This window comes from Salvelinus namaycush, chromosome 27 (genome assembly GCF_016432855.1).
Source record: "Salvelinus namaycush isolate Seneca chromosome 27, SaNama_1.0, whole genome shotgun sequence".
In the NCBI taxonomy this organism is placed as follows: domain Eukaryota; kingdom Metazoa; phylum Chordata; class Actinopteri; order Salmoniformes; family Salmonidae; genus Salvelinus; species Salvelinus namaycush.
Window position 1 is genome coordinate 36,463,807 of NC_052333.1, and position 27,274 is coordinate 36,491,080.

Genomic DNA, 27,274 nt, shown 5'->3' on the forward strand with positions numbered 1-27,274 from the left:
GCACACAGGACTGCCGCTAACTGGATTTTTTTGTTTGTCACACCGTTCTCCGTAAACCTTAGCCACTGTCGTGCATGAAAAGCCCAGGAGGCCGGCCGTTTCTAAGATACTGGAATCGACGATCATACCATGCCCAGGCCACTTATTTTGCCCACTAATATTCAATTGAACAGTAACAATGCCTGTGTCTGTCTGCCTTATAAAAAGCCACAGAGTGAACCTTTTTCGTGAACGGGGTGGTGTACCTAAAACTGCCCACTGAGTATTTTCTTGTATATGGGACCAGAGGTAGAACTTGTTAACTTGAACACTTCTGAAAGGCTAATGTCATTTATTAAAGTGGTGCTGTTTGTTAAACCAGGCCATTGTACATCAGGGAATTACCTTCTCTGAACACAGGGAATAAAACTGCTTACAGGTATTGAGTACAAAATATGAACTTAATTATTTATTTGAAAAAAATTCTCCCACATGTTTGGTGGCCCGGTTTTATCTAAAAGTACAGTTTGGCCATAGCTTGCAGGAATTTCTTCTTTCTCTTCTGTGCAGCCAGCTGCAGAACTTCCTCGGGGTTACTGGCATTCAGCTCAGTCTGTCCAATCGCCTTGATCTGAGGAGAGAGTCTGTTTTAGTCCAGGATTAAGCTTAATCTGTACGGGAAACCTCCCCTAAGGTTAAGTCGATTGGGCTTCTAGGCTCTCCAAAAGACACATGACTGTCGACGGAGACAAGCCATAGCGAATCAAGGTATTCAATGGAAATAGATTCTACTTACAGCAATTTGTCTCTTCTCGCTCTCACCCCTTTTATGGTGGATGTCTACACGCATGCACAGTCAAGGGGTAAATATTGTTTTAAAAACTTGCCTGTTAAAATAATGCCTAAGTAAATAACTAAAGATTAAAGGATACGTGTGAGATATTCAAGGATGGTGACGTCCCAGATGTAGTCATAGAACGAATCCATGGCATCGTGACTAAATGATAAGATGGAACAAATAGGCCTATATTAGTCACAGGGCCATCCTTCCAAATCGCATTTCGTTGCCTGGGTGTACAAGGCCCGCCCTCCCAATAAATTGTCATACCTGTTCTGTTCTTGAAGAGCTTTGAACGCTGTCATGTAGTCCACCTCCCTTAGAAACTGGCACAGAACTGCAACCTAATCAGCAAGACAACATGATCATAGCCTTCAACCATGTAACATTTACAAAGTTCAAATCTCAGCGTACTGAATAAGAACCATTATAAACTTTCTGGAAGGAAGTCTGACCTGTGTGTGACAGTTCAGCATCGAACAACACTTGATCATTCTCTTTAGGACCTGCAAAGAAAAAAGATCAGCGTCACAACTAATCCAGTGATCTTGGGTGTTTAAACAAGAAAACACCAAGTCTGCGTGCCAAATGGCACTCTATTCCCTATATAATGCACTACTTTTGACCAGAGCCCTTTGAGTTCCATTTGAAAACACCAGACTGTTTCGCTACCTGGTCAGTGTAGACATCAGGAGCCACAGCCTTGGTAAAGAAGTCAGAGCACACTGCCCCAGCCTGGAGGTAGAAATGCAACGCTGCAGAGTACTGGTTGGTCACTGCGGAGACAAAATAGAGAAGGACATTACTTGACTGTGACAACTAGCTACCCACTAAACTTGTTCTAAGGTCTGTACAGTGCATTCGGAAAATATTTCAGACCCCTTGACTTTTTCCACATTTTGTTACATTACAGCCTTATTCTAAAATTGCTTAAAATGCCCCCCCCCCCCCCCCCCCCCTCAATCTACACACAATTCCCCATAATGACAAAATTGGGTATGACACTACAAGCTTGGCACAGCTGTATTTGGGGAGTTTCTCATCCTTCTCTGCAGATCCTCTAAAGCTGTCAGGTTGGATGGGGAGCGTCGCTGCACAGCTATTTTCAGGTCTCTCCAGAGATGTTCTAGCTGGGCCACTCAAGGGCATTCAGAGACTTGTTCCAAAGCCATTCCTGCGTTGTCTTAGTTATGTGCTTAGGGTCGTTGTCCTGTTGGAAGGTGAACCGTCGCCCCAGTCTGAGGTCCTGAGTGCTCTGGAGCAGGTTTTCATCAAGGATCTCTCTGTACTTTGCTACGTTTATTTTTCCCCTTGATCCTGACTTGTCTCCCTTCCGCTGAAAAACATCCCCATAGCATGATTCTGCCACCACCATGCTTCACCGTAGGGATGGTACCAGGTTTCCTCCAGACGTAACGCTTAGCATTCAGGCCAATCTTGGTTTCATCAGACCAGAGAATCTTGTTTCTCATCGTCTGAGTCCTTTAGGTGCCTTTTGGCAAACTCCAAGCGGGCTGTCATGTGCCTTTTACTGAGGAGTTGCTTCCATCTGGCCACTCTACCATAAAGGCCTGATTGGTGGAATGCTGCAGAGATGGTTGTCCTTCTGGAAGGTTCTCCCATCTCCACAGAGGAACTCTGGAGCTCTGTCAGAGTGACCATCGGGTTCTTGGTCACCTCCCTGACCGAGGCCCTTCTCCCCCGATTATTCAGTTTGGCCGGGCAGCTAGCTCTAGGAAGAGTCTTGATGGCCACTGTGTTCTTGGGGACCTTCAATGCTGCAGAAATGTTTTGGTACCCTTCCCCAGATCTGTGCTCCGACACAATCCTGTCTTTGGCTCTGACATGCACTGTCAACTGTGGGACCTTATATAGACAGGTGTGTGCCTTTCCAAATCATGTCCAATCAATTGAATTTACCACAGGTGGACTCCAATCAAGTTGTCGAAACATCTCAAGGATGATCAATGGATGCACCTGAGCTCAATTTCGAGGCTCATATCAGAGGGTCTATTTCTATTTATTATATATTTGCCAAAATGTCTAAATACCTGTTTTCGCTTTGTCATTATGGGCAGATTGAGGGGAAAAAATGATTTAATCAATTTTAGATTACGGCTGTAACGTAGCTAAATATGAAGTCAAGGTGTCTGAATACTTTCCGAACGCATTGTGTATATATAGTGTACAAAACATTAAGAACGTCTTCCTACTATTGAGTTGCAGCCCTCTCCAACCTTTCTGACCTCAGAACAGCCTCAATTCGTCTGGGCATTTACTCTACAAGGTGTGGAAAGCGTTCCACAGGGATGCTGGCCCATGTTGACCCCAATGCTTCCCACAGGGTGGTGGACATTTGTGTATACACATGGGAAACTGTTGAGCGTCAAAAACCCAGCAGCGTTGCAGTACTGGCACCTACTACCATACCCTGTTCAAAGGCACACATCTTTTGTCTTGCCCATTCACCCTCTGAATAGCACATACACAATCCATGTCACAATTGTCTCAAGGCTTAAAAATCCATCTTTAACCTGTCTCTCTACACTGATTGAAGTGCATTTAACAAGTGACATCAATAAGATATCATGGATTCACCTGGTCAGTCTGCCATGGATAGAGCAGTTGCTCATAATGTTTTGTGCACTCAGTGTATATCAAGTGACTCGGAGTAAGAGGGCTGATTTAGGGCCAGTTTTGCCTTCTAGATCACAATGAATTAGATCCCATGAACAAAGGGGATCCGATTCCAGATCAGCACTACTCAGACACTTGATACATACACCCCCTGGCAAGGTTCCCTACCACCATTTGAGTGCTGCTTACCAAAGTAGATGTCGGCCTGCGTGATGAGCCAGGACTGGTTGTTGGGGTTCAGTGTAAGGGCGTAGGTCACGAGCTCTTTAACCGTCACAGCCACCGCCTCCACATCCACAGCCTGCATGCTAGAAGACAAACATTATTGAAGACAGTAAAGTAGCCTTATTGTCGGATGAGTAGCAAAGTAAATAGTCTTCATAAACTCATACTGTGAGAAGACGCTATCTTCTAGAAACTCAAAAATGGAACTCAATGGAAAATAGGACCACATTCTGTAGCCATATAGAAGCAAACAGGTGTTCATACTTTGCCAGGGTTGATGGCCAAATGGCAAGGTGTTCTGCTGTCACTTCATTGACAATATCATCCTGTAGAGAGATGCACATTTGTTCAACCATGAGAGAACATGTTTCGTTATAGCCTGCACCAGTGTGCGGAAGGTGGCCAAACCTACCCGGACTATGCTATGAAACCTCACGAAAAGTGAGATGAGGGTGGTCAGCACCAGTGGTTCCCGAAGCTTCTTGACGAATGTGATGAATCGGCTCCTAAAAATAATATGGGAAACGTCAGCAAGAAGGCGACTTAGCACATTGATGTCTGCCTCAATTTTCAGTATAAACCGATGAGGACTAAGCCAGGTGAAGAAACCTGTAGTTATAAAACAGTAGTTAACCTGAGTGTAATCATGTTTATTTCATCCATTCTTATTTGGTAATTGACCAACTATGACTACCGGCCCGTTTACCTTTGCAGGATGCCCATACTGGACTCTCTCTGTTTGATGAGGCTGACACGTCCGTCGCTGTTTCTCTTGTGCTGGTTGGACACACTGCAGATCTGGACTACCACCTCCCACAACTCTTTGGCTGTACGCCGGCTCTCTTTAGGACCCGGGAGCTCCTTACAGGTGGAGGCCAGGAGCTGACCCAGCTATTGGGGTCAAAAGGTGTGCCACAGGTGTAGAGCAAAGGATTTGAGTCTATCAACAGACCACAATTGGCAGAACACAATACAACTTAACTGGCACACAAGTAACATTGAACACTTCTCAATATCACAAAGCAATAACCAGTGTGGTAGTTGTGTGCGTCACAAATGTATTTATGATACGGTTCAGTCACAGAACACTGATGATAAAACACATCTTATATCCTCTTCAGATAGAAAGTGAGGTGTCGTGCAGTCTTTGAGAGGCCTGTACCTTGATGTAGGGGTTGTTCATGACCAGCTGCTGGGGCACCTGCAGAGTCAGGTATTCATTCTCCCTCCAGTTCAACATGAAGGCCACACACTCCTCCCCTACTATCTGTCGCAGAGGGAGATCTGGAATGGCAAGAAACACAGGGACCTTAGGCAGTCAGAGTTTTGGCCAAATATATTGGCACCCTTTTCTTAATTCCTTATTTAAGAAAAATACAAATGTGTCAAATTTCCAACATTGTAGAAGCAGTTTTTGTAAACTTTAGTTTAGAACGGGCACGGGCAAAATTATTGGCACCCCAGAGCTCGGTCACACAGCCTTTGGCCAAGGTAACTGCAGCAAAACGCTTCTTGTAACCATCAATGAGATTGTTGCTCTTACTGGCAATTTGGCCCTCTTTTAGAAGCAAACTACTCTAATTCTTCAATGTTTGAGGGGTGGCCCTACACCGACTGCTGTTTTGAGATCCCCATTTATTTTTTTAAATGCCCCTTTTCTCCCCAATTTCGTGATTACAATCTTGTCTCATCGCTGCAACTCCCCAATGGGCTCGGGAGAGGCGAAGGTCGAAACATGACCCGCCAAACCGCGCTTCTTAAAACCCGCTCGCTTAACCCGGAAGCCAGCTGCACAGATGTGTTGGAGGAAACACTGTTCATCTGACGACCGAAGTTAGCCTGCAGGCGCCCGGGCCACCACAAGGAGTCGCTAAAGCGCGATGAGCCATGTAAAGCCCACTGGCCAAACCCGGACGACGCTAGGCCAATTGTGCGCCGCCCTATGGGACACCCAGTCACGGCCGGTAATAACACAGCCTGGGATTGAACCGCAGGCTGTAGTGACGCGGCAACACTGCGATGCAGCGCCACTTGCCCGGCCCTCACCATAGGTTTTGGATGCGATTCAGCTCTGGACACGTCAGTGGCCACTTAACAGTCCAGCATCTCGTCTTCAACCATTCCTGGGTGCTTTTTGGTGTGTGTTTGGGGTCGTTGTCCTGCTTGAAGACTCACAACTTTCAATGGAGACCCAGGTTGCTTTTCTGTCTCTGGTACTGAATGACTTGAATGTGTGCAAGACATCATGAAATCAGCAGATGCAATGTTCAACCCAGGATCCAAAACCTGTGTCTCTGTTGAAGGTTGTGGGTATTCCAGCAGGACAACAACCCAACACACATCAAATGCACCCCGGAATGGTTCAAGAACAAACATTGGACTGTTCTGGATTGGCCAGCGAAGAATGAATCACATCTATAACCCATGGTGAGAGCTGAAAAAAGCAGTTGGTGTAGGGCACCCCCTCAAACATTGAAGAATTCGAGCAGTCTTCTGCAAAGAGCTCATTGATGGCTACAGGAAGCATTTGTGAACAGCCAAAAGCTGTGTGAACAAGTACTAGCTCTAGGGTGCCAATAATTCTACCAATGCCATTTGTCTTAATTTTTAAAATTAAAATTCTAAACTGAAGTTTATTAAAACAAAATTGGTTCTACAATGTTGAAATTATTTAAATTTATTTCAGAAGAAATAGGGAATTATTTAAGAAAAGTGCCAATATATGTTGCCACAACTGTACATTATAGGACACTGATATGGCAAAATGCTGAGGGACCGGAGGCCCGAAATCAAACGTTCAATTCCATGTGCTTCATTATTTTTGCCTTGAACGTTTCACGAGTAAAGTGACCGTTTCTCCATTCACCTACCATGTATCCTCATCTCCAGGTAGCCTCGCACCCTGCTGACCAGGTCGGGTGGGGGTCTGACATTGCTACCCTCAGCCACCCCGGTCTCATGGGCCCGCACCTCCAGAAGCAGCATCTCGTTTAGCATCACCTGCCTTAGCTTAGGAGAGAACTCCGTCACCAGCTCCAGACAGGCTGAGAAGAGCTGCCGCGTGTGGGCAAAGTCCTGGGATACCAACAACATTAAAGGTTGAGATCAACCTAAATTCTTTATGGGCTGGTTTCCCCAGACAGATTAAGCATATTCCTGGACTAAAACGAAGAAAGCATTTCTTAGACCAGGGTTAGGCCTAATCTGTGCCTGGGAAACCGGACCTACAAGTATTACAAAATCAAGGTTTGTTGACAAGGAATACATCCCATCTTCTATCAACCAACAGTAACATTGTGTTGACCCATGAACTTCATATTCCATAATTCTCATGATTTTAATAGAGAATTTGAAAGGGATAGACCTTTACAGTGATGCAGTGTAGCCCTTTGGCCATGAGGATATACACCAGATCCTTGGTCAGGTTGTCTTTGATGTTGAGTATCACATTGATGTAATCTGGAGGAACTTCCCACTGTAGGTACAAGGAATAACGTTTCAGGTAAGTATCCTTCGAACAACATCCCTGCTAACATTTAAAATAATAGGTGCTGTAGAAGCAGTCTGTGTCCAGCTGTGGTGACCTTTGAACCCTGACCTTGTTGTTAACCCGCCAGAAGGGCCGTTCGGCCATGCTGTGCAGCTCAATTAGGATCTGCCGGATGCGGCGGGCGTCCAGGCAGAGGATGAGCTGCTGCTCCAGCTGTCCAATGTTGACACTGGCCGCAGCTGGGGAGCAACAGGGAACAGAAGGATAAGCACAGGATCAGAGGGATATGCACATCCATAACATAATGCATGGGAAAGAAGACTGCATCACTCCTTGATGGGAGCTTTAGATTAACAAGAGGGCAAACTTTCCATGCAAGACAGACAAGAGGTATGATAAATATGTAATCTACTAAATCACCTAAGAAACCACATACTGGCCCCTACTCCTCCACCCCTGCCATACAGAGCTCTGAATACTTGCCGAAGTGATGTTGTGTGGCACCTGTGTTTAGCCAGACAGCAGTGCTAATATAAACTCTACAAAAAAAAGAAACGTTCCTTTTCAGTACCGTCTTTCAAAGATACAGTTGAAGATGGAAGTTTACATACAATTAGGTTGGAGCCATTAAAATTCATTTTTCAACCACTCCACAAATTTCTTGTTAAGAAACTATAGTTTGGCAAGTCGGTTAGGACATCTACTTTGTGCATTCACTTAATCACAATTCCAGTGGGTCAGAAGTTACATACACTAAGTTGACTGTGCCTTTAAACAGCTTGGAAAATTCCAGAACATTATGTCATGGCATTAGAAGCTTCTGATAAGGTAATTGACATCATTTGAGTCAATTGGAGGTGTACCTGTGGATGTATTTCAAGGCCTTCAACTCAGTTCCTCTTTGCTTGACATCATGGGAAAATCAAAAGAAATCAGCCAAGACCTCAGATCTCCACAAGTCTGGTTCATCTGTACAAACAATAGTACGCAAGTATAGGGACCACTCAGCCGTCATACCTCTCAGGAAGGAGATGCATTTTGTCTCCTAGAGATGAACGTACTTTGGTGCGAAAAGTGCAAATCAATCCCAGAACAGCAGCAAAGGACCTTGTGAAGATGCTGGAGGAAACAGGTACAAAAGTATCTATATCCACAGTAAAACGAGTCCTATAAATCGACATAACCTGAAAGGAGCAAGGAAGAAGCCACTGCTCCAAAACCAACATAAAAAAGCCAGACTACGTTTTGCAACTGCACATGGGAACAAAGATTGTACTTTTGGGGGAAATGTCCTCTGGTCTGATGAAACAAAAATAGAACTGTTTGGCCATAATGACCATCGTTATGTTTGAAGGAATAAGGGGGAGGCTTGCAAGCCGAAGAACACCATCCCAACCGTGAAGCACGGGGGTGGCAGCATCATGTGGTGGGGGTGCTTTGCTGCAGGAGGGACTGGTGCACTTCACAAAATAGATGGCATTATGTGGATATATTGAAGCAACATCTCAAGACATCAGTCAGGAAGTTAAAGCTTAGTCGCAAATGGGTCTTCCAAATGGACAATGACCCCAAGCATACTTCTAAAGTTGTGGCAAAATGGCTTAAGAACAACAAAGTCAAGGTATTGGAGGGACCATCACAAAGTCCTGACCTCAATCCTATAGAACATTTGTGGGCAGAACTGAAAAAGCATGTGCGAGCAAGGAGGCCTACAAACCTGACTTAGTTACACCAGCTGTGTCAGGAGGAATGGGCCAAAATTCATCAAACTTATTGTGGGAAGCTTGTGGAAGGCTACCCGAAACGTTTGACCCAAGTTACAGAATTTAAAGGCAATGCTACCAAATATAAATCCAAATAACTTCACAGATCTTCATTGTCAAGGGTTTAAACACTGTTTACCATGCTTGTTCAATAAACCATAAATAATTAATGAACATGCACCTGTGGAACGGTCGTTACGACACTAACAGCTTACGACAGTAGGCAATTAAGGTCACAGTTATGAAAACTTAAGACACTAAAGAGGCCTTTCTACTGACTGAAAAACACCAAAAGAAAGATGCCCAGGGTCCCTGCTCATCTGCATCCGAACATTACACCTGCGGGACAGGTACAGGAAGACACCAGGAATGCACAATCCCTCCATCAGTGCTCAGACTGTCCGCAATAGGCTGAGAGAGGCTGGACTGAGGGCTTGTAGGCCTGTTGTAAAGGCAGGTCCTCACCAGACATCACCGGCAACAACGTCGCCTATGGGCACAAACCCACTGTCGCTGGACCAGACAGGACTGGCAAAAAGTGCTCTTCACTGACGAGTCGCGGATTTGTCTCACCAGGGGTGAGGGCTGAGAGAGGCCTGTACTCTGGAGCGGGATCGATTTGGAGGTGGAGGGTCTGTGATGGTCTGGGGTGGTGTGTCACAGCATCATCGGACTGAGCTTGTTGTCATTGCAGGCAATCTCAACGCTGTGCCTTACAGTGAAGACATCCTCCTCCCTCACGTGGTACCCTTCCTGCAGGCTCATCCTGACATGACCCTCCAGCATGACAATGCCACCAGCCATACTGCTCGTTCTGTGCGTGATTTCCTGCAATACAGGAATGTCAGTGTTCTGCCATGGCCAGCGAAGAGCCCGGATCTCACGTCTGGGACCTGTTGGATCAGATGGTGAGGGCCATTCCCCCCAAAAATGTCCGAACTTGCAGGTGCCTTGGTGGAAGAGTGAGGTAACATCTCACAGCAAGAACTGGCAATTTTGGTGGAGTCCATGAGGAGGAGATGCACTGCAGTACTAAATGCAGCTGGTGGCCACACCAGATACTGACTGTTACTTTTGATTTTGACCCCCCCCCCCCCCCTTTGTTCAGGGACACATTATTCCATTTCACTTAGTCACATGTCTGTGGAACTTGTTCAGTTTATGTCTCAGTTGTAAAATCTTATGTTCATACAAATATTTACACATGTTAAGTTCGCTGAAAATAAACGCAGTTGACAGTGAGAGGACGTTTCTTTTTTTGCTAAGTTTAGCAGCATACCTGGGATGTCATAGAAGGAGGGTAGAGGCTTGGCACAGAGGTTGACCGTGGCTGACCTCTTCCTCATCTGCTCCACCAGGATCTTCCTATCCTCCTCCTTCAGCAGCTCCGTGAACAGCTTGTGGGCGGTCACCACGAACACCAGGTGGGGCTCGGCCAAGCTCTCACACAGGGTTCTGTATGGGAGTGGGGACAATGATGTATAAAGATATTAATACATGTCTATGATTGGGAAGCATCAAATGTCAGGACAGGTATCAGCATTTGGCATACTGCTCACCATCAACAAGCTACAACAACACATTAAATCTGCAGGTATTACAAGCTTACAAAATGCCTCATCTAAGTTAATCAACTCAATCCTACGCACTTTAGAAAAATAACCATCTTCCTCTTGGAGGTCTCTGATGAACGGTCCTTGTCTAAAGACCTTGTGCATACCTGTAAGAGGAAACAGCTTGAATGTAGATTAGTGTTTATAGATAGGAATGAAGTTTTCATTGAGAAGAGTGGGTTTGTTAGCCTGGTTAAACCAGACTGAAACAATGGTGAGCACAGCATTTATTGTGGTTTAAATCAGGCTATGAGTTTGTAGTTCTACCTCTAGCATAAAGTCCACCACATGTTTCCTTGGCTTGTGGAGCAGCTGCTGAAAACGCACACTGAGGACCTCCCCTTGCAGGGCGTCGCGAACAGCGTTGCACACACAAAGCTTGTGACACACTTCGTCCAGGCCCCTCTCCCTGTGTACATCATGTAAACAGAGCATTAACATAACACCGGCAAGCATTTAAACGTCTTAAAGCTGGGATTGCTTGCATGCAATCAAGTCTGATGTGCCTCATTTTAATATATTTGGTTCTAAGAAAAATATTCACACCTAAAACAGTGAAGTGGTGTATAGTACATGTCAAAGATACCATTTTAATTCTGGGTTGAATACTTTAACCACCAAGTGTTCTCACCCTTGCTGGACTTTGTGCAAAAACTCCCTCAGGACAGACTGTCTGAGGTGGTTGGGCAAGCTGAGGGACACATTGTCTTTGATGAAAGCCTCTACAAGAGCCTGAGGAAAAGAAGAGCCTTCAATTACTTCAAGGACTTCCGGTTACTGAGCAAGATAGTGGCATAGGAGTTTTGCTCACGCTGGTGCAAACTTTTAAAAATGCCATTTCTATCGTACTTTTGACCATCTCTTAACTAATCACGAACAAGGATGAACACTGAAACACCGGCTAAGAGAAAACTCGATATGTTGGACCTGACTACCAAGTCTACAACTCAATAAGAAAGAGGATGTAGCTTGCAGAACGCGTTCCCCACTAAACACTTTCTGTGTTTGGGGCTACAGGCACACACCTTCCCGGCATGGATGAGTCCGTTTTATCTCAACTCTTCCTTATTCCGGGACAGCGTGGTGATCTAAAAATACTCTTTACTTGAAATGCGCACTGATATGATATCTACCAGTGTCACAGTCAATTCCATCTTCACAGACATGGAATTATTCAAGATGAAATTCATCCAACTTCAGACTGAGAAACACAAAAGGTAAACTAGGCTGGTCGCAACAAAATCATCCCACACAGACAATACAATGTAAACAAAGCACTGATGAAATCAGTAACTACGCAGATAACTCCTATGGGATTAGGAATCATTTAGCCGAGATGGAAGATTATTCATGCAGCTCATCCTTACGCCTGTGGCTCCCCAGACTGTTATCCCGTGGGGTGATTGAGCTGGAACGCGCACCGACGCTGAACTAAAACCAGGCGGTAACAACCAACCGAGAACATTTATCTTCAGGATGCTCCGCTATACCTACAAAAAGGCCTTCATGGATGCATACAAAGCAGCTGGGTCGCTCTGAAGCCTGAGAAAGAGCTATACCGAACTTTCTACTGTATCCTGCTAAGCTTAAAGTGTCCCACAACAAATCGATATTCGACACTCCTGATGAGGCTCAGAAAGTCCTGCATAGCCTTCAGAAAGCATTGACTGTCCTCATTGTACATGAACGAGCAATAGAAAACAGGAAACTGTAATAATCATGAGTTCTGCTTAGCGCTCCCATGGTTCCCTTCTATAGATTAGATAGATACTACCGGTCAAAAGGTTAAAAAGACCTGCTCATTCAAGGGTTTCTTTATTTTCACTATTTTCTACATTGTAGAATAATAGTGAAGACAAACTATGAAATAACACATTGAATCATGTATTAACCAAAAGTGCTAAAACAAATGACAATATATTTTATATTTGAGATTCTTCAAAACGGCCACCCTTTGCCTTGACAACTTTGCACACTTGGCATTCTCTAGCCTATTTGACCTAGATAGTTTGTGTGTATGCATTGATATGTAGGCTACGTGTGCCTTTTTTTTTTAATGTAGTTCTGTCATTGAGCTGTTCTTGTGTATTGATGTTCTGTATTATGTCATTCTGTATTATGTTTCATGTTTTGTGTGGACCCCAGGAAGAGTAGCTGCTGCTTTTGCAACAGCTAATGGGGATCCTAATAAAATACCAAATACTAAAACCAGCTGCATCTGGAATGCTTTTCCAACAGTCTTGAAGGAATTCCCACATATGCTGAGCACTTCTTGGCTGCTTTTCCTTCACTCTGCGGTCCGACTCAACCCAAACAATCTCAATTTGGTTAAAGTTGGAGGCCAGGTCATCTGATGCAGCACTCCATCACTCTCCTTCTTGGTCAAATAGCCCTTACACAGCTTGGAGGTGTGTTAGGTCATTGTCCTGTTGAAAAATAAATGATAGTCCCACTAATCCCAAACCAGATGGGATGGCGTATTGCTGCAGAATGCTGTGGTAACTATGCTGGTTAAGTGTGTCTTGAATTCTAAATAAATCACAGACAGTGTCACCAGCAAAGCACCCCCCCACACCATCACACATCCTCCTCCATGCTTTATGGTGGGAATCTTGCGGAGATCATCCGTTCACCCACACCGCATCTCACAAAGACACGGTGGTTGGAACCAAAAATTTCAAATTTGGACTCATCAGACCAAAAGGACAAATTTCCACTGGTCTAATGTCCATTGCTCGTGTTTCTTGGCCCAAGCAAGTCTCTTCTTCTTATTGGTGTTTTTTAGTGGTTTCTTTGCAGCAATTCGACCATGAAGGTCTGATTCACACAGTCTCCTCTGAACAGTTGATGTTGAGATATGTCTGTTACTTGAACTCTGAAGCATTTATTTGGGCTGCAATATCTGAGGCTGGTAACTCCAATGAACTTATCCTCTGCAGCAGAGGTAACGCTGGGTCTTCCATTCCTGTGGCGGTCCTCATGAGACAGTTTCATCATAGCGCTTGGTGTTTGCGACTGCACTTGAAGAAACTTTAAAAGTTCTTGAAATGTTCCATATTGACTGCCCTTCATGTCTTAAAGTAATGGACAGTCGTTTCTCTTTTATTCTTTGAGCTGTTCTTGCCATAATATGGACTTGGTCTTTTATCAAATAGGGCTATCTTCTGTATACCACCCCTACCTTATTACAACTGATTGGCTAAAACGCATTAAGGAAAGAAAATCCACAAATTAACAAGGCACACCTGTTAATTGAAATGCATTCCAGTTGACTACCTCATGAATGCCAAGATTGTGCAAAGCTGTTATCAAAAATATACATTTGATTTGTTTAACACTTTTTTGGTTACTATATGTGTTATTTCATAGTTTTGATGTCTTCAATACTATTCTACAATGTAGAAAATAGTAAAAATAAAGAAACACCCTTGAATGAGTAGGTGTTCTAAAACTTTTCACCGGTAGTGTATGAAAAACATTTTAAATTGTGACATACTTTAACTCCCAGAGATTTAGTTTGTCTCCCAGTATATACCTTATACAATGACTGACGTACAATATTAATGAGGATCATTAATGGAGGTTTATTCCTCCCACAATGTTTCTCCATACATTTAGTTATGTACATGTATGGATTAACCACCTCGTGTTATCGAGAATGTCATTGTCGATTGTCATTGTCGATAAGAATGCCTCCCGGGTGGCGCAGTGGTCTAGGGCACTGCATCGCAGTGCTAGCTGCGCCACCAGAGTCTCTGGGTTCGCGCCCAGGCTGGGTTGGGTTCGCGCCCAGGCTCTGTCGCAGCCGGCCGCAACCGGGAGGTCCGTGGGGCGACGCACAATTGGCATAGCGTCGTCCGGGTTAGGGAGGGTTTGGCCGGTAGGGATATCCTTGTCTCAGTATGTAAAATGTAATGAAATGTAATGTAAAAAAAAAAAAAAAATGTAATAAAATGTATGCACTCTACTGTAAATCGCTCTGGATAAGAGCGTCTGCTAAATGACTAAAATGTAAATGTAAATTTATTTGAGTGGGCATTATGTTAATTTTGTGGGCCCTAAGCCATGCCAAACTATTTGTATGGGCTGTCACCTTTGTTTCCCCCTCCCTTTTTCACAATTTATCTTCACACCCTCCCCCAACATCCTTAAGTCTTGACTGGTTCAGGCTCGTTTATACTTTGACTTTAGCATTTTCCCTCTGCAGTGAACTTACAGTGCATTCAGGAAAGTATTCAGACCCCTTGACCTTTTCCACATTTTGTTACATTGCAGCCTTATTCTAAAATTGATTAAATTGTTCCCCCCCCCCTCAATCTACACACAACACCTCATGAAGAAAAATAATAAAGTACTTTGTTGAAGCACCTTAGGCAGCGATTACAGCGTCGAGACTTCTTGGGTATGACGCTACAAGCTTGGCACAACTGTATTTGGGGAGTTCCTCCCATTCTTCTCTGCAGACCTTCTCAAGCTCTGTCAGGTTGGATGGTGACTGTTGCCTCAGCTATTTTCAGGTCTCTCCAGAAATGTTTGATTGGGTTCAAGTCCGGGCCACTCCTGTGTTGTCCCGAAGCCACTCCTGCGTTGTCTTGGCTGTGTGCTTAGGGTCGTTGTCCTGTTGGAAGGTGAACCTTCGCCCCAGTCTGAGGTCCTGAACGCTCTGGAGCAGGTTATCATCAAGGATACCTCTGTACTTTCCCCCATTCATCTTTCCCTCAATCGTGACTTGTCTCCCAGTCCCTGCTGCTGAAAAACATCCCCACAGCATGATTGTGCCACCAACATGCTTCACCATAGGGATGGTGCCAGGTTTCCTCCAGACGTGACGCTTGGCATTCAGGTCAAAGAGTTTAATCTTGGTTTCATCAGACCAGAGAATCTTGTTTCTCATGGTCAGGTCCTTTAGGTGCTGTTTGGCAAACTCCAAGTGGGCTGTCATGTGTCTTTTGTCTAGCCACTCTACCATAAAGGCCTGATGGGTAGTGCTGCAGAGATGGGAGAACCTTTCAGAAAGACAACCATCTCCACAGAGGAACTCTGGAGCTCTGTCAGAGTGATCATCGGTTTCTTGGTCACCTCCCTGACCAAGGCCCTTCTCCCCCAAATGCTCAGTTTGGCGGGCGGCCAGCTCTAGGTAGTGTTGATCGTTCCAAACTTTTTCCATTTAAGAATGATGGAGGCCACTGTGTTCTTGGGGACCTTCAATGCTGCCTTGGCACAATCCTGTCTCGGCGCTCTACGGACAATTCCTTTGACCTCATGGCTTGGTTGTTGCCCTGACATGCACTGTCAACTGTGGGACCATATGTAGACAGGTGTGTGCCTTTCTAAATCATGTCCAATCGATTTAACTGACCACAGGTGGCCTCCTATCAAGTTTTAGAAACATTTCAAGGATTGTCAATGTAAACAGGACGCACCTGAGCTCAATTTGAAGTCTCATAGCAAAGGGTCTGAATACTTATGTAAATACATTTATTTTTGTTTTTTATTTGTAATACTGCAAAAATGTCTAAACCTGTTTTCGCTTTGTCATTATGGGGTATTGTGTGTAGATTGATGAGGAAAACATGTATTCCATCCATTTTATAATAAGGTTGTAACATAACAAAATGTGGAAAAAGGGAAGGTGTCTGAATAATTTCCGAATGCACTGTATGTTTATCTGATAGAGAAGAACACAATAAGCTTTTTATTTTAAATATAAGGTTTGCTTGGCGTCCCCATATTGTGTCAGCATCCAAGGGACGCCCAACTCAGGTCTACCAGCTGGCGATCTCTCGGCCTACTGGCCTTTTCTATTTTGTTTTTTCTGTTGGTTATGTTTATTTTAAACACTATAGAATATGTACACTACCGCTGAAAAGTTTGGGGTCTCTTAGAAATATCCTGTTTTTTTAAAGAAAAGCACATGACATCAAATTGATCAGAAATACAGTGTAGACATTGTTAATGTTGTAAATGACTATTGTAGCTGGAAACGGCAGATTTTTTATGGAATATCTACATAGGCGTGCAGAGGCCCATTATCAGCAACCATCACTCCTGTGTTCCAATGGCATGTTGTCTTAGCTAATCCAAGTTGATCATTTTAAAAGGCTAATTGACCATTAGAAAACCCTTTTGCAATTATGTTAGCACAGCTGAAAACTGTTGTCCTGATTAAAGAAGCAATAAAACTGGCCTTCTTTAGACTAGTTGAGTATCTGGAGCATTAGCATTTGTGGGTTCGATTACAGGCTCAAAATGGCCACAAACAAAAACCTTTCTTCTGAAACTCGTCAGTCTATTCTTGTTCGGAGAAATGAAGGCTATTCCATGTGAGAAATTGCCAAGAAACTGAAGATCTCGTACAACGCTGTGTACTACTCCCTTCACAGGACATCGCAAATTGGCTCTAACCAAAATAGAAAGAAGAGTGGGAGGCCCCGGTGCACAAGTGAGCAAGAGGACAAGCACATTAGAGTGTCTAGTTGGAAAAACAGACACCTCACAAGTCTTCAACTGGCAGCTTCATTAAATAGTACCCACAAAACACCAGTCTCAACATCAACAGTGGAGAGTTGATGAGGCGTCTGTTTCTCAAACTAGACATTTTAATGTACTTGTTCTCTTGCTCAGTTGTGCACCAGGACCTCCCACTCTTTCTATTCTGGTTAGAACCAGTTTACGCTGTTCTGTGAAGGGTCTAAACAATATTCTGTGCAAAGTTTTTTCAAACACCCCTATCAAGAGAATTAAGTGTTGAGTACTTACTACGTACAAAACAAATACAGATTTTGCATTCCTACTTCCCACTGATATCAATTTCAGAACAAATTTTATAAGAACAATTTTTTTTTAAGTTCTCACATGCGCCGAATATAACAGGTGTAGACATTACCGTGAAATGCTTATTTACAAGCCCTTAACCATCAATGCAGCTTAGAAAATATTAACTAGATAAATTAAAAGTTTAAAAAATAACAATAACGAGGCTATGTACAGGGTATACAGGTACCGAGTCAATGTGCTGTGGTACAGGTTAGTCGATAATAGCCTACACTTGTGCCCCAAGGAAAACAAAGTGTGTTATAATTGTAATTAAGAGGAAACTTAATATGAAGGTGGGGGTGTCTGGTGGAGACACTTAACGTCAGTATTGTTATGCCTTTTACTATTAATGCCACTAAATTAGGTTAGTCCTCCATGTATGCACCAAAGGCTTTTGTTCATTCCTTTTTGAAGACCTGAAGCTTAAATTGTTAGACTTCCCAGATTCAGTGACCATTTTAATTTGACTCTAGATCCTACTATTGATACCACCAGTGCTAATATCTTGGCACACCGGGCACCTTCAAATTATTTGAAGAGCTTTTTAGATGACTTGAACATTGTGGATGCCTGGCACCTAAGAAATCCTAGTACTAGAGACTACAGACTCCGTCTTTCTGAAATGTACTGTATATCCCATGCAGATATTTTACCTATGCTGTTATCTTACCATTCTCCATTATTGACTTATTAATTTGAGAAGTCACAGGTTAAGGGATTCATGTTTTTCTTTTACGGGATAGGGAATTCTTAAACACAATTTTGGCTGGCATTAATAATTTCTTACAGGTCAATGCACAACCAGGGGTAGACCCACATACAGTAGATTAAGGGAAGTAACAAAGTGCTGCATTAGGAATATGTACTTTTTCATCACAGAATTTTTAAAAAGCAACCTTCTGATTCTTAATTAGAGAGAGAAATAGCCTGTCTAGAGTTGATGCAAAAGTCTAACTACACTGAAGATGTGCAGAGAGAACCCACCGCATTTAAAACTGAGCCTAAGATGGTGACTAGTTCTAGGGCTGAATTTATTCACTTGAAAGCGAGACAGAATGACTATGAGAATGCGGATAGACCGAGTAGGCACTTGGAAATGAATTGAAGCAAACTTGAACATTTGTCATCTATTGATGTCATTAGGAACAATAAAAAGGTGAACTCTATTTCTATCCCGCCCAAATTAAATCACACATTTACTATTTCTATCCCTCCCAAATTAAATCACACATTTACAACGTTTTATTCCGATCTATATACCTCAGAGTTTCCTTGTCATTAGAACTGCTAGCCCAAGCCATCAGGCAAAATATTACAATTTTACCTATTAAAATCAAAGAAACAGTCCACCATATCTCCCTGTATGCTGATGACACCTTACTGTATTTGTCCAATATCTCTAATTCTATACCACACGTACTTGACCTCTAAAGAATTCGGCTCTTTCTCTGGCTATAAAATTAACTGGTCCAAGTTGATCTTAATGCCTCTAAACAAGTTACTTTACCCTCTTTACCACTCACTTTAGAAAATAAGTTATTTACATACATGGGCATAAAAATTTGACCTAATTTGCAACCCATGGTTAAGGAGAATTTTGATGCAACATTGAAAATAATAATTGTGAGTAGATGGTCTCCACTTCATGTTACTCTTTATGGGAGAGTTTAGGTTATTAAAATGAATGTCCACCCCATATGAATTTCCTGTTTTCAATGCTTCCTCTTCCTTCCCCAACTTAATTCTTTAAGGACATAGATATCTTGGTGAGAAATTTCATTTGGAATGGGAAACGTCCTAGATTTAGTCCCTCCACCTTACAATGCCCAAGTTTGGAGGGCTCTCTTTACCAAACTATAAACTCTACTATTGGGCATATCAGCTGAGGTCATTGACTATTTGGCATGAGTCATCAGATGTGCCTTGGTGGACAATAGAGGAGGCCAAGTCTCACCCAATTAGAATTCAGGACCTTCCTTCTTCTGAGATAAAGCAACAAAAAAAGCCTAATATTTTATGGGATCTATTATAACAAAAATACATTTGACTGTTTGGTACCAAATCAATAATTATCTTGGCACAACTTGCAATTTTCACAAGTTCTCCTATTTGGAATAACAATTTTATCGTATCTGGCATTATGCAGTTTACATTCCCTCTGTGGTCTAAGCAAGATATTCTTGTTTTAAAGTGCATCTTCAACCTGCAAGGGATTTGTTCCTTTCAAGTTCCGAAAGTCACTCTCGCTGGTTCTTCCTGTTCTTTTTTTTTTTTTTTTTTATCTCAAATTCCGTACAGTGTTGAAAACCTATGGTGTACCATGGGACACCAAACCAAGCTCTCACTCTTTACTGAAACCGCTTTCATGTCCAAGGAAAGCTAGAATGGCATGCTCACCATATGATAGGCTAGTGACTCGTAATATAAAACATCTACCTGTTATGGAGATCTGGGAGAAGGACCTTTCGGAGCTGTGTACCGGTAAAGTCTCTTTGGGTTCATGTTGTTAGTGTTTTAAAATGGCATTCTTGGCAGGTACCTACCCGTTTGCCCATCCCGCCTCCTGCTGGGTTGTAGCCGTAGCAATACATGATCTTGTCAAGAGAGGCGGCATCAACAGCAGTGTTTTTGAACCGGGTATTGCCCTTTGCAGATGGTTGCTTATGTACTTATAAAATAAAAAAAACATGAGCTGGCATACACCCAGAAAAATTATTTTGTTTGGAGGTGCTGACTAAACGGTGAATAAACTATAAAGTATCAAAATAAATAAGAGTCGCACGCTCCATATATAAACTCCCAGTAATTTATTGGGTATTTACCAACGTGTCGGCATCACAGTGCCTTCTTATGTACTTGGACATCCACTGCAGACAGCGTGGGGCCAAGCCCAAAACTTTGGTAAATGGTCACATGCTCCCACTTGCGAGAGCTACATTTCACAACAATGTGAGATAGGAAAAAAGAAGAGCAGGGAGCAGGGCAATGCTATGTGGCTCTGGGTTGGTAGCCTTTGAGAATTGCATTTTAACAGGCCGTTTTAATTTGGAAAAACAGAAAACTATTTGTCTTTAATCTATTTTGTTTTGTTCTTTTTAATTTGTATGGTGTTGTTAAGTTTGTGATTGTTTCCCCCCAATGAACTGTACATATTAATATCGTGAAACTGTAATTGTCTAGGACATGAAAGAAAGAAAAAAAAGAATACCTTATGTACCTTATATTATGTAAGAGTTCCTTACATAATGCCTAAACCGCAGGAGAACATTTTTATACTATCATCAGCAGGGCACAGTCTACATTGGTGCTAACTTGTTGCATTATGTCCTCAGGCTGACTGACCTGGTAGTTGCGAGTTCTGATGAGGCTGTTGATCTGTCCGTAGGGGTTTAGCTGGGTGTCACTGGGGTCCAAGGCTCCAGTCAGGGCCCTGCAGGCGTTCCAGTACCCAGCAAGACGCTTCTCATCCAGGTGAACGTGAAGCGTCAAGTCAAACTGCAATACAAGAACAGCAGAGCTACAGTGATGAACATCATTAACACAAAAACTCATATCAAATTGAATCAAAGTCAGACCAAATTATATGTTTTTGAATATATTTTAGTGCAAGAGACCATGAAACGACCAAAGCAAAATATATCAACATCTACAGCTCAATACTGTACCTTCAACAGCAACTCTCGTGTTTGTTGAAAATGCTCTCTAGCCTTCTCATATGCCAGTTGGTCTGAGCAGCCTTGTTGAAAAAAAATACCTCCCAAATCATAATGCACCTGTAGAACACAAGACGTTGTTTACCAAGAGCTTGAGCTCTGTGAGCCGTTCTCTCTGGCCATACCGCATCCAATAGGATAATCTTCTATCTAGAGTAGTCTACCCATATAATGACATATAGAACTTTAATAGGACATATATTAAACAATAATTATATACAGTACCAGTCAAAAGTTTGGACACCTACTCATTCAAGGGTTTTTCTTTGTTTACTATTTTATAGTAATAGTGAGTTTTTTTAGAATAATAGTGAAGAAATCAAAACTATCAAATAACACATATGGAATCATGTAGTAACCAAAAAAGTATTAAACAAATCAAAATATATTATACTTGAGATTCTTTAAAGTAGCCACACTTTGCCTTGATGACAGCTCTGCACACTCTTGGCATTCTCTCAACCAGCTTCAACCTGGAATGCAATGGCGCTGGAGAAGGCTGACGTTTTAAGTGTCCCCAACCGATTGCGTTTTTGTTTTGTTTATTTGCGTTGTTCGTAACTTATTTTGTACATATTGTTGCCGCTACTGTCTCTTATTACTGAAAATAACTTCTAGACATCATGACCGCGATTACTCATCACAGACTGGCAGAATCCTTTTTTTCCTTTAACGAGTCTGACGAGCCCAACGTGAATGATATACCGCTTTCTCGGGAAAAGGCCCAGATTCCATTGATTTGGGTGAAGAGGAGGCGGAGAAAAAGGGGCCAGAGGGCAGGCTGTCTTCTGAGAATTTGTAGGTGATCTAATAAACCTCCACTTCCTTCCATTCTGCTAGCAAACGTGCAATCTTTGGAGAATAAAATCAATGACCTACGCGGAAGATTAAACTACCAACGGGACATTCAAAACTGTAATATCTTATGCTTCACAGAGTCGTGGCTGAACGACGACATTATCAACATACAGCTGGTTGGTTATGCCCTGTACCGGCAGGATAGAAAAGCGGCGTCTGGCTATTTATTTTTTAAATAACAGCTGGTGCATGATATCTAAGGAAGTCTCGAGTTATTGCTCGCCTGAGGTTGAGTATATCATGATAAGCTGTAGACCACACTATCTACCTAGAGAGTTTTAATCTGTATTTTTCGTAGCTGTTTACATACCACCACAGACTGAGGTTGGCACTAAGACAGCATTGAATGAGCTGTATTCTGCCATAAGCAAACAGGAAAACGCTCACCCAGAGGCGGCGCTCCTAGTAGCCGGGGACATTAATGCAGGGAAACTTACATCTGTTTTACCAAATTTCTATCAGCATGTTAAATGTGCAACCAGAGGGAGAAAAAACAACTCTGGACCACCTTTACTCCACACACAGAGATGTGACCGTACGTACATACCCGAACCAGAAGCCATGGATTACAGGCAACATGCGCACTGAGTTAAAGGGTAGAGCTGCCGCTTTCAAGGAGTGGGACGCTAACCCGGAAGCTTATAAGAAATCCCAATATGCCCTCCGACGAACCACCAAACAGGCATAGCGTCAATACAGGACTAAGATCGAATCGAACTACACCTGACGCTAGTCTCTGACGCTAGTCAGATGTGGCAGGGGTTGCAAACCATTACAGACTACAGAGGGAAGCACAGCCGACAGCTACCCAGTGACACGAGCGAACCAGATGAGCTAAACGACTTCTATGCTCGTTTCGAGGCAAATACCACAAACATGCATAAGAGCACAAGCTGTTCCGGAAGACTGTGATCACGCTCTCCGCAGCCGATGTGGTACTGTATATAATATGGTAATTTAATAGTCTCTGTGAGTCTACCCACCTGACAGTGCAGCTCATCAGCACTGATCCTAAGGCCTGCTGTGGAGGACTCCGTTTCTCCGTTAGCAGTACTGGGGTCGGCAGCCAGCAGGTCCAGAGTCCTCAGGGTGTGGATGTAGAAGTCCTTCTTCAGACCAAGAGATCCCTCCAACACCATGATAGAGTCCGCTGCCTGCTCTTTCAGCTGCAATAAGAGACAGTGACACAGCACCATGTAATCCCTCAGGTCATTCACTCATGTTTTAAAATGGTGTTCCGTTGTCTAATATGTCCTGAGGAAAATAGCAGACTCACCACGCTCAGGATATTTTCAGTCAACTCTTTTTCCTGCTGCACAACATTCAACCTATAGACAACATGGAAAAGGGATGTAATGCTGTACTGATAAAAATCCTGTCATACTTACAGCAATACCAATTTAGTTCTGAAAGCAGAAGGAGAACCTACATGTTCATCTGATGAGGCCCGGGTTTTGTCTGTTTTTCTGGAAAACTACTTAACACAATGGTTCGTATGGCCCTTCGAGAGACAAAATATGGATACAATTATTAGGAATGACAGAATTTGGTCAACCTGGTGGTCTATTATACAGCACAATCAACCCTCCTCTGCAGTACCCATTCTCACCAGCGGTTGTAGATGATGACAGCCATGGCAGTGGTGGGAGGCAAGGTGGACAGATCCAGGTCAACATGTTTCACTCCAGGTGGAACCTTACTCACACACAGCAGCTCATTCAGCAGCATGTTCAGCACAGGAATAGTCAAGCTGGAGGGGTAAAAGGATGTGTCAATTCAATATGAAACACCTACATAAAAACTAACAAAATCCACATGACTGTTCGAGCTTTTCAGGGTAATGGAATAACAACAAATTCTCAAATAAAAAGAGTCACTGCAAACGTTTCTACATCACACTCACCCTTTCTCCAATACATCTAGATCCCACTTCAAGTATGCTGCTACTTTAAGAGCCAACAGCTTCAAAGTGCGGTTCCTGCGGTTGTCTGCAGGAGGCTGGACTTGGTTCTGCTCATTCACAGAGGGCTTGGCCGCTTGTTCAAGGAACTGGATGACAAGCTGCACTGGAACAGGATCTGAAGGAAGGAAACATATATACGTTTTCAATCAAACAAACCAGTCGAGTTTGAGTCCACTCATGTCTAAGTTCAATCACTGCTACCAATATGGTTATGCCAATCAGATCTGGACCAATATTCAGAGAGGATTCTCTCTCTTTCTCTCTGCAGACCTGGATAGGACTTCTGGAGGTGGTTCTCCAGCAGCATCTCATCCAGGAGAAACTCGAACCAGGAGGTCTGAGGAGGAGTGCTTGGCCGGCTGCCGCTCACAGCCACACGGTCTACCGCCTCTGCACTCATCTCCACCTGTCAGTGTCACACAGTCTTGGTTACACTTAGGCTTTTCATAGATGTCAATTCTATTCACGAAGGCACCCCATCCAGGGGGGATCTGTATAATGGAAGGATGCCAGAAAAGTGTTGTAACTAAAAAAAAATACTGTTGGCTGCAACTGTTAAACCGGTTACAACAGTGTACAGTAACTGTATGTTTTGCATTTGTGAAATAATTTTTATGTGATGTGAAAGTAGAGGATTTTATGTTTCCAAAACCATATCGCAAGAGAGTTTATTAACATTTCTAAATGTTAAAACAGAGTGTCTGGATTGTAGTCCCCATGGTCCCAGCTGTGGGCAATACTTACACCTGAGAACCCTGGGGATAAGATAGAATAGTTCCTTGGCTTCTGGAGAGCAAGGTTACATGATACTTACATTTACATTTTTAAGAAGCTAACAATGCTTGTTAGAAATTTCACCTCAAAGCACTGAAAAAAATCCTCAATAAGCAACAAGAAATTGCAATTTCATATTGAATTGAAGTTGCAATTAACTAATCTCCTAAATTATAATGGAATTGATCCCAATTTAAAATAAATTCACTGGTTTGCCAGAAATGGTAGTTCCCTTTTGATCGCAAACGGGATTTCGGGAAATGCAGGGAATTCGAAAGTTTTGCAACCTGAACCCTGTAGTTCTGGTCGCGTTCGTTCACTACACCCTGGACCAGATACTTAACACATCCACAAAGTCATAAACCCCGCCTGTTTCTACAATTTCTCTATTTAAAATCTGATTTGAAACCTAACGACAATATAACCTTACACCCAACCTCAACTTAAAAACAAATGTTTTCATAAATATTTACGATATAGACAAATTGATTGTGGCTGTGCTATCTAGTAAAATCACTGGACCCAGAGCTACCAACCCTGCAAGCTCCCTTTTCCAAAATACCACCTAGTAGCTAAGTAACCAAATTTCCAATGGATATTAAATAGTAAATCCAAAACCAGTCTAACTTAAGTTATACAAATATCAAAATCCTAAAGAAATTAAGCTAAAGAGAAAAACATCTGATGAGGTGCACAACCAAGCAAACAAAAGTTAGCTAGCTATCTAAACTAATGTTAGCAGCTAGCGGTTGATGCTAGCTAGGTGGGTCTCCCTAATATTATCAAGCTGGCAAATGTAAATGCATGACAGTTTACCTTTTTTGAGTTTGCAATTGTAAAAATATTCAGAAAGGTTTAATGTTTTGACACCTAACGTTAGCTAGCTTACTCCAAGATGCTTTCTAATGATTTGCTTTGCTCAATAAACATCTCTGACGTCATATCCGGATCCGCTCCAATCATGAACGTGGTTATCCTGCACCCTTTTTGCGCATCGTGCACTTGCATTTGTACTTTTATCTGACAGTCTTCCCAAATTGCAGATGTTTGCCTAATCTTCCTATTCATCTACCTATTTGTTAGTTTAAAAAAAGTTGGAAAGAATAACAAGCTATTACATAACTTCCATGGGCAGTTTGGATTAACTTTATTATGCCAGTAACATATTTTCTTCAATTCAAATTACTACGACCAAAAACAATTTCCAGGCAGACTGATGAATAGTCTGACATTTGTTTGACAAGTCTAATCCAATACCTCCAGTGGCTCTTATACAGATTTACATAATGCTGTGGTGCATATGACTGAAAATGTAATTCCTCCATCTGTGGGTTCATCATACACTACATTACGAAAAGTATGTGGACACCTACTCGTCGAACATCTCATTCCAAAATCATGGCCATTAATATGGAGTTGGTCCCCCCTTTCTTCTATAACAGCCTCCACTCTTGGAGAGCTTTCCACTAGATGTTGGAACATTGTTGCGGGGACTTGCTTCTATTCAGCCACAAGCGCAATAGGGAGGTCGGGCACTTATGTTGGGCAATTAGGCATGGCTCACAGTCGGCGTTCCAACTCATCCCAAAGGTTTTCGATGAGGTTGAGGTCAGGGCTCTGTGCAGGCCAGTCAAGTTCTTCCACACAGATCTCGACAAACCATTTTTGTATGCACCTCGCTTAGTGCACGGGGGCATTACCATGCTAAAATAGGAAAGGGCCTTCTCCAAACTGTTGCCACAAAGTTGGAAGCACAGAATTGTCTAGAATGTCATTGTATGCGTTAAGATTTCTCTTCACAAGAACAAAGGGGCCTAGCCTTAACCATGAAAAACAGCCCCAAACCATTATTCCTCTACACCAAACTTTACAGTTGGCACTATGTATTGGGGCAGGTAGAGTTCTACTGGCATCCGCCAAACCCCGATTCGTTCGTCGGACTGTCAGATGGGAAAGCGTGATTCATCACTCCAGAGAATGCGTTTCCACTGTTCCAGAGACCAATGGCGGCGAGCTTTACGCCACTTCAGCCTACGCTTGGCATTGCGCATGGTAATCTTAGGCTTGTGTGTAGCTGCTCGGCCATGGAAACCCATTTCATGAAGCTCCAAACGAACAGTTATTGTGCTGACGTTGCTTCCAGAGGCAGTTTAGAACTTGGTAGTGAGTGTTGCAACCAAGGACAGACGATTTTTAAGCGCTCGGTGGTCCTGTTCTGTGAGCTTGTGTGGCCTACCACTTTGCTGGTTGAGCCGTTGTTGCTCCAAGACTAATCCACTTCACAATACCAGCCCTTACAGTTGACAAGGCAGAAATTTGACAAGCTGACTTGTTGGAAAGGTGGCATCCTATGATGGTGCCACTTTGAAAGTCACTGAGCTCTTCAGTAAGGCCATTCTCTATGGAGAATGCAAGGCCTTGTGCTCGATTTTACACATCTGTCAACAACAGGTGTGGCTGAAATAGCCAAATCCACTAATTTGAAGAGGTGTCCACATCCTTTTGTATATACAGTTTAAGTCGGAAGTTTACATACACCTTAGTCAAATACATTTAAACTCAGTTTTTCACAATTCCTGACATTTAATCCTATAAAAAATTCCGT

The 27,274-nt window shown here is 42.9% G+C and overlaps 1 protein-coding gene across 1 annotated transcript; it reads right to left on the reverse strand.

Moving 5' to 3' along the window:
* Positions 1-421: 421 nt before the first annotated feature.
* Positions 422-25,597, reverse strand: ints8 (integrator complex subunit 8). The gene is made up of 27 exons (XM_038966659.1): positions 25,486-25,597; positions 24,166-24,301; positions 23,836-24,010; positions 23,542-23,682; positions 23,362-23,433; positions 23,209-23,260; positions 22,916-23,098; positions 21,027-21,134; positions 20,704-20,856; positions 11,177-11,277; positions 10,813-10,954; positions 10,582-10,652; positions 10,212-10,387; positions 7,278-7,408; positions 7,044-7,154; positions 6,550-6,754; positions 4,842-4,963; positions 4,386-4,570; positions 4,092-4,185; positions 3,944-4,005; positions 3,644-3,762; positions 1,490-1,593; positions 1,273-1,323; positions 1,088-1,161; positions 912-976; positions 776-819; positions 422-610 (listed from the first exon to the last, which is right to left on the reverse strand). The coding sequence occupies exons 2-27, from the start codon at positions 24,293-24,295 to the stop codon at positions 494-496; spliced, it is 2,988 nt and encodes a 995-aa protein (XP_038822587.1). The 5' UTR covers positions 24,296-24,301; positions 25,486-25,597; the 3' UTR covers positions 422-493.
* Between the last annotated feature and the right edge of the window lie 1,677 nt (positions 25,598-27,274).

What these genes read in the sequence shown, in the direction of transcription:
- ints8 (XM_038966659.1), bottom strand. Translation starts at nt 24,295, where the DNA reads ATGAGTGCAGAGGCGGTAGACCGTGTGGCTGTGAGCGGCAGCCGGCCA. An exon ending in CTAGATGTATTGGAGAAAGG is followed by an intron (nt 23,683 to 23,835) that starts GTGAGTGTGATG and finishes TTACCCCTCCAG; the next exon opens with CTTGACTATTCCTGTGCTGA. An exon ending in TGGCCATCAACCCTGGCAAA is followed by an intron (nt 3,763 to 3,943) that starts GTATGAACACCT and finishes TTTGTCTTCTAG; the next exon opens with CATGCAGGCTGTGGATGTGG.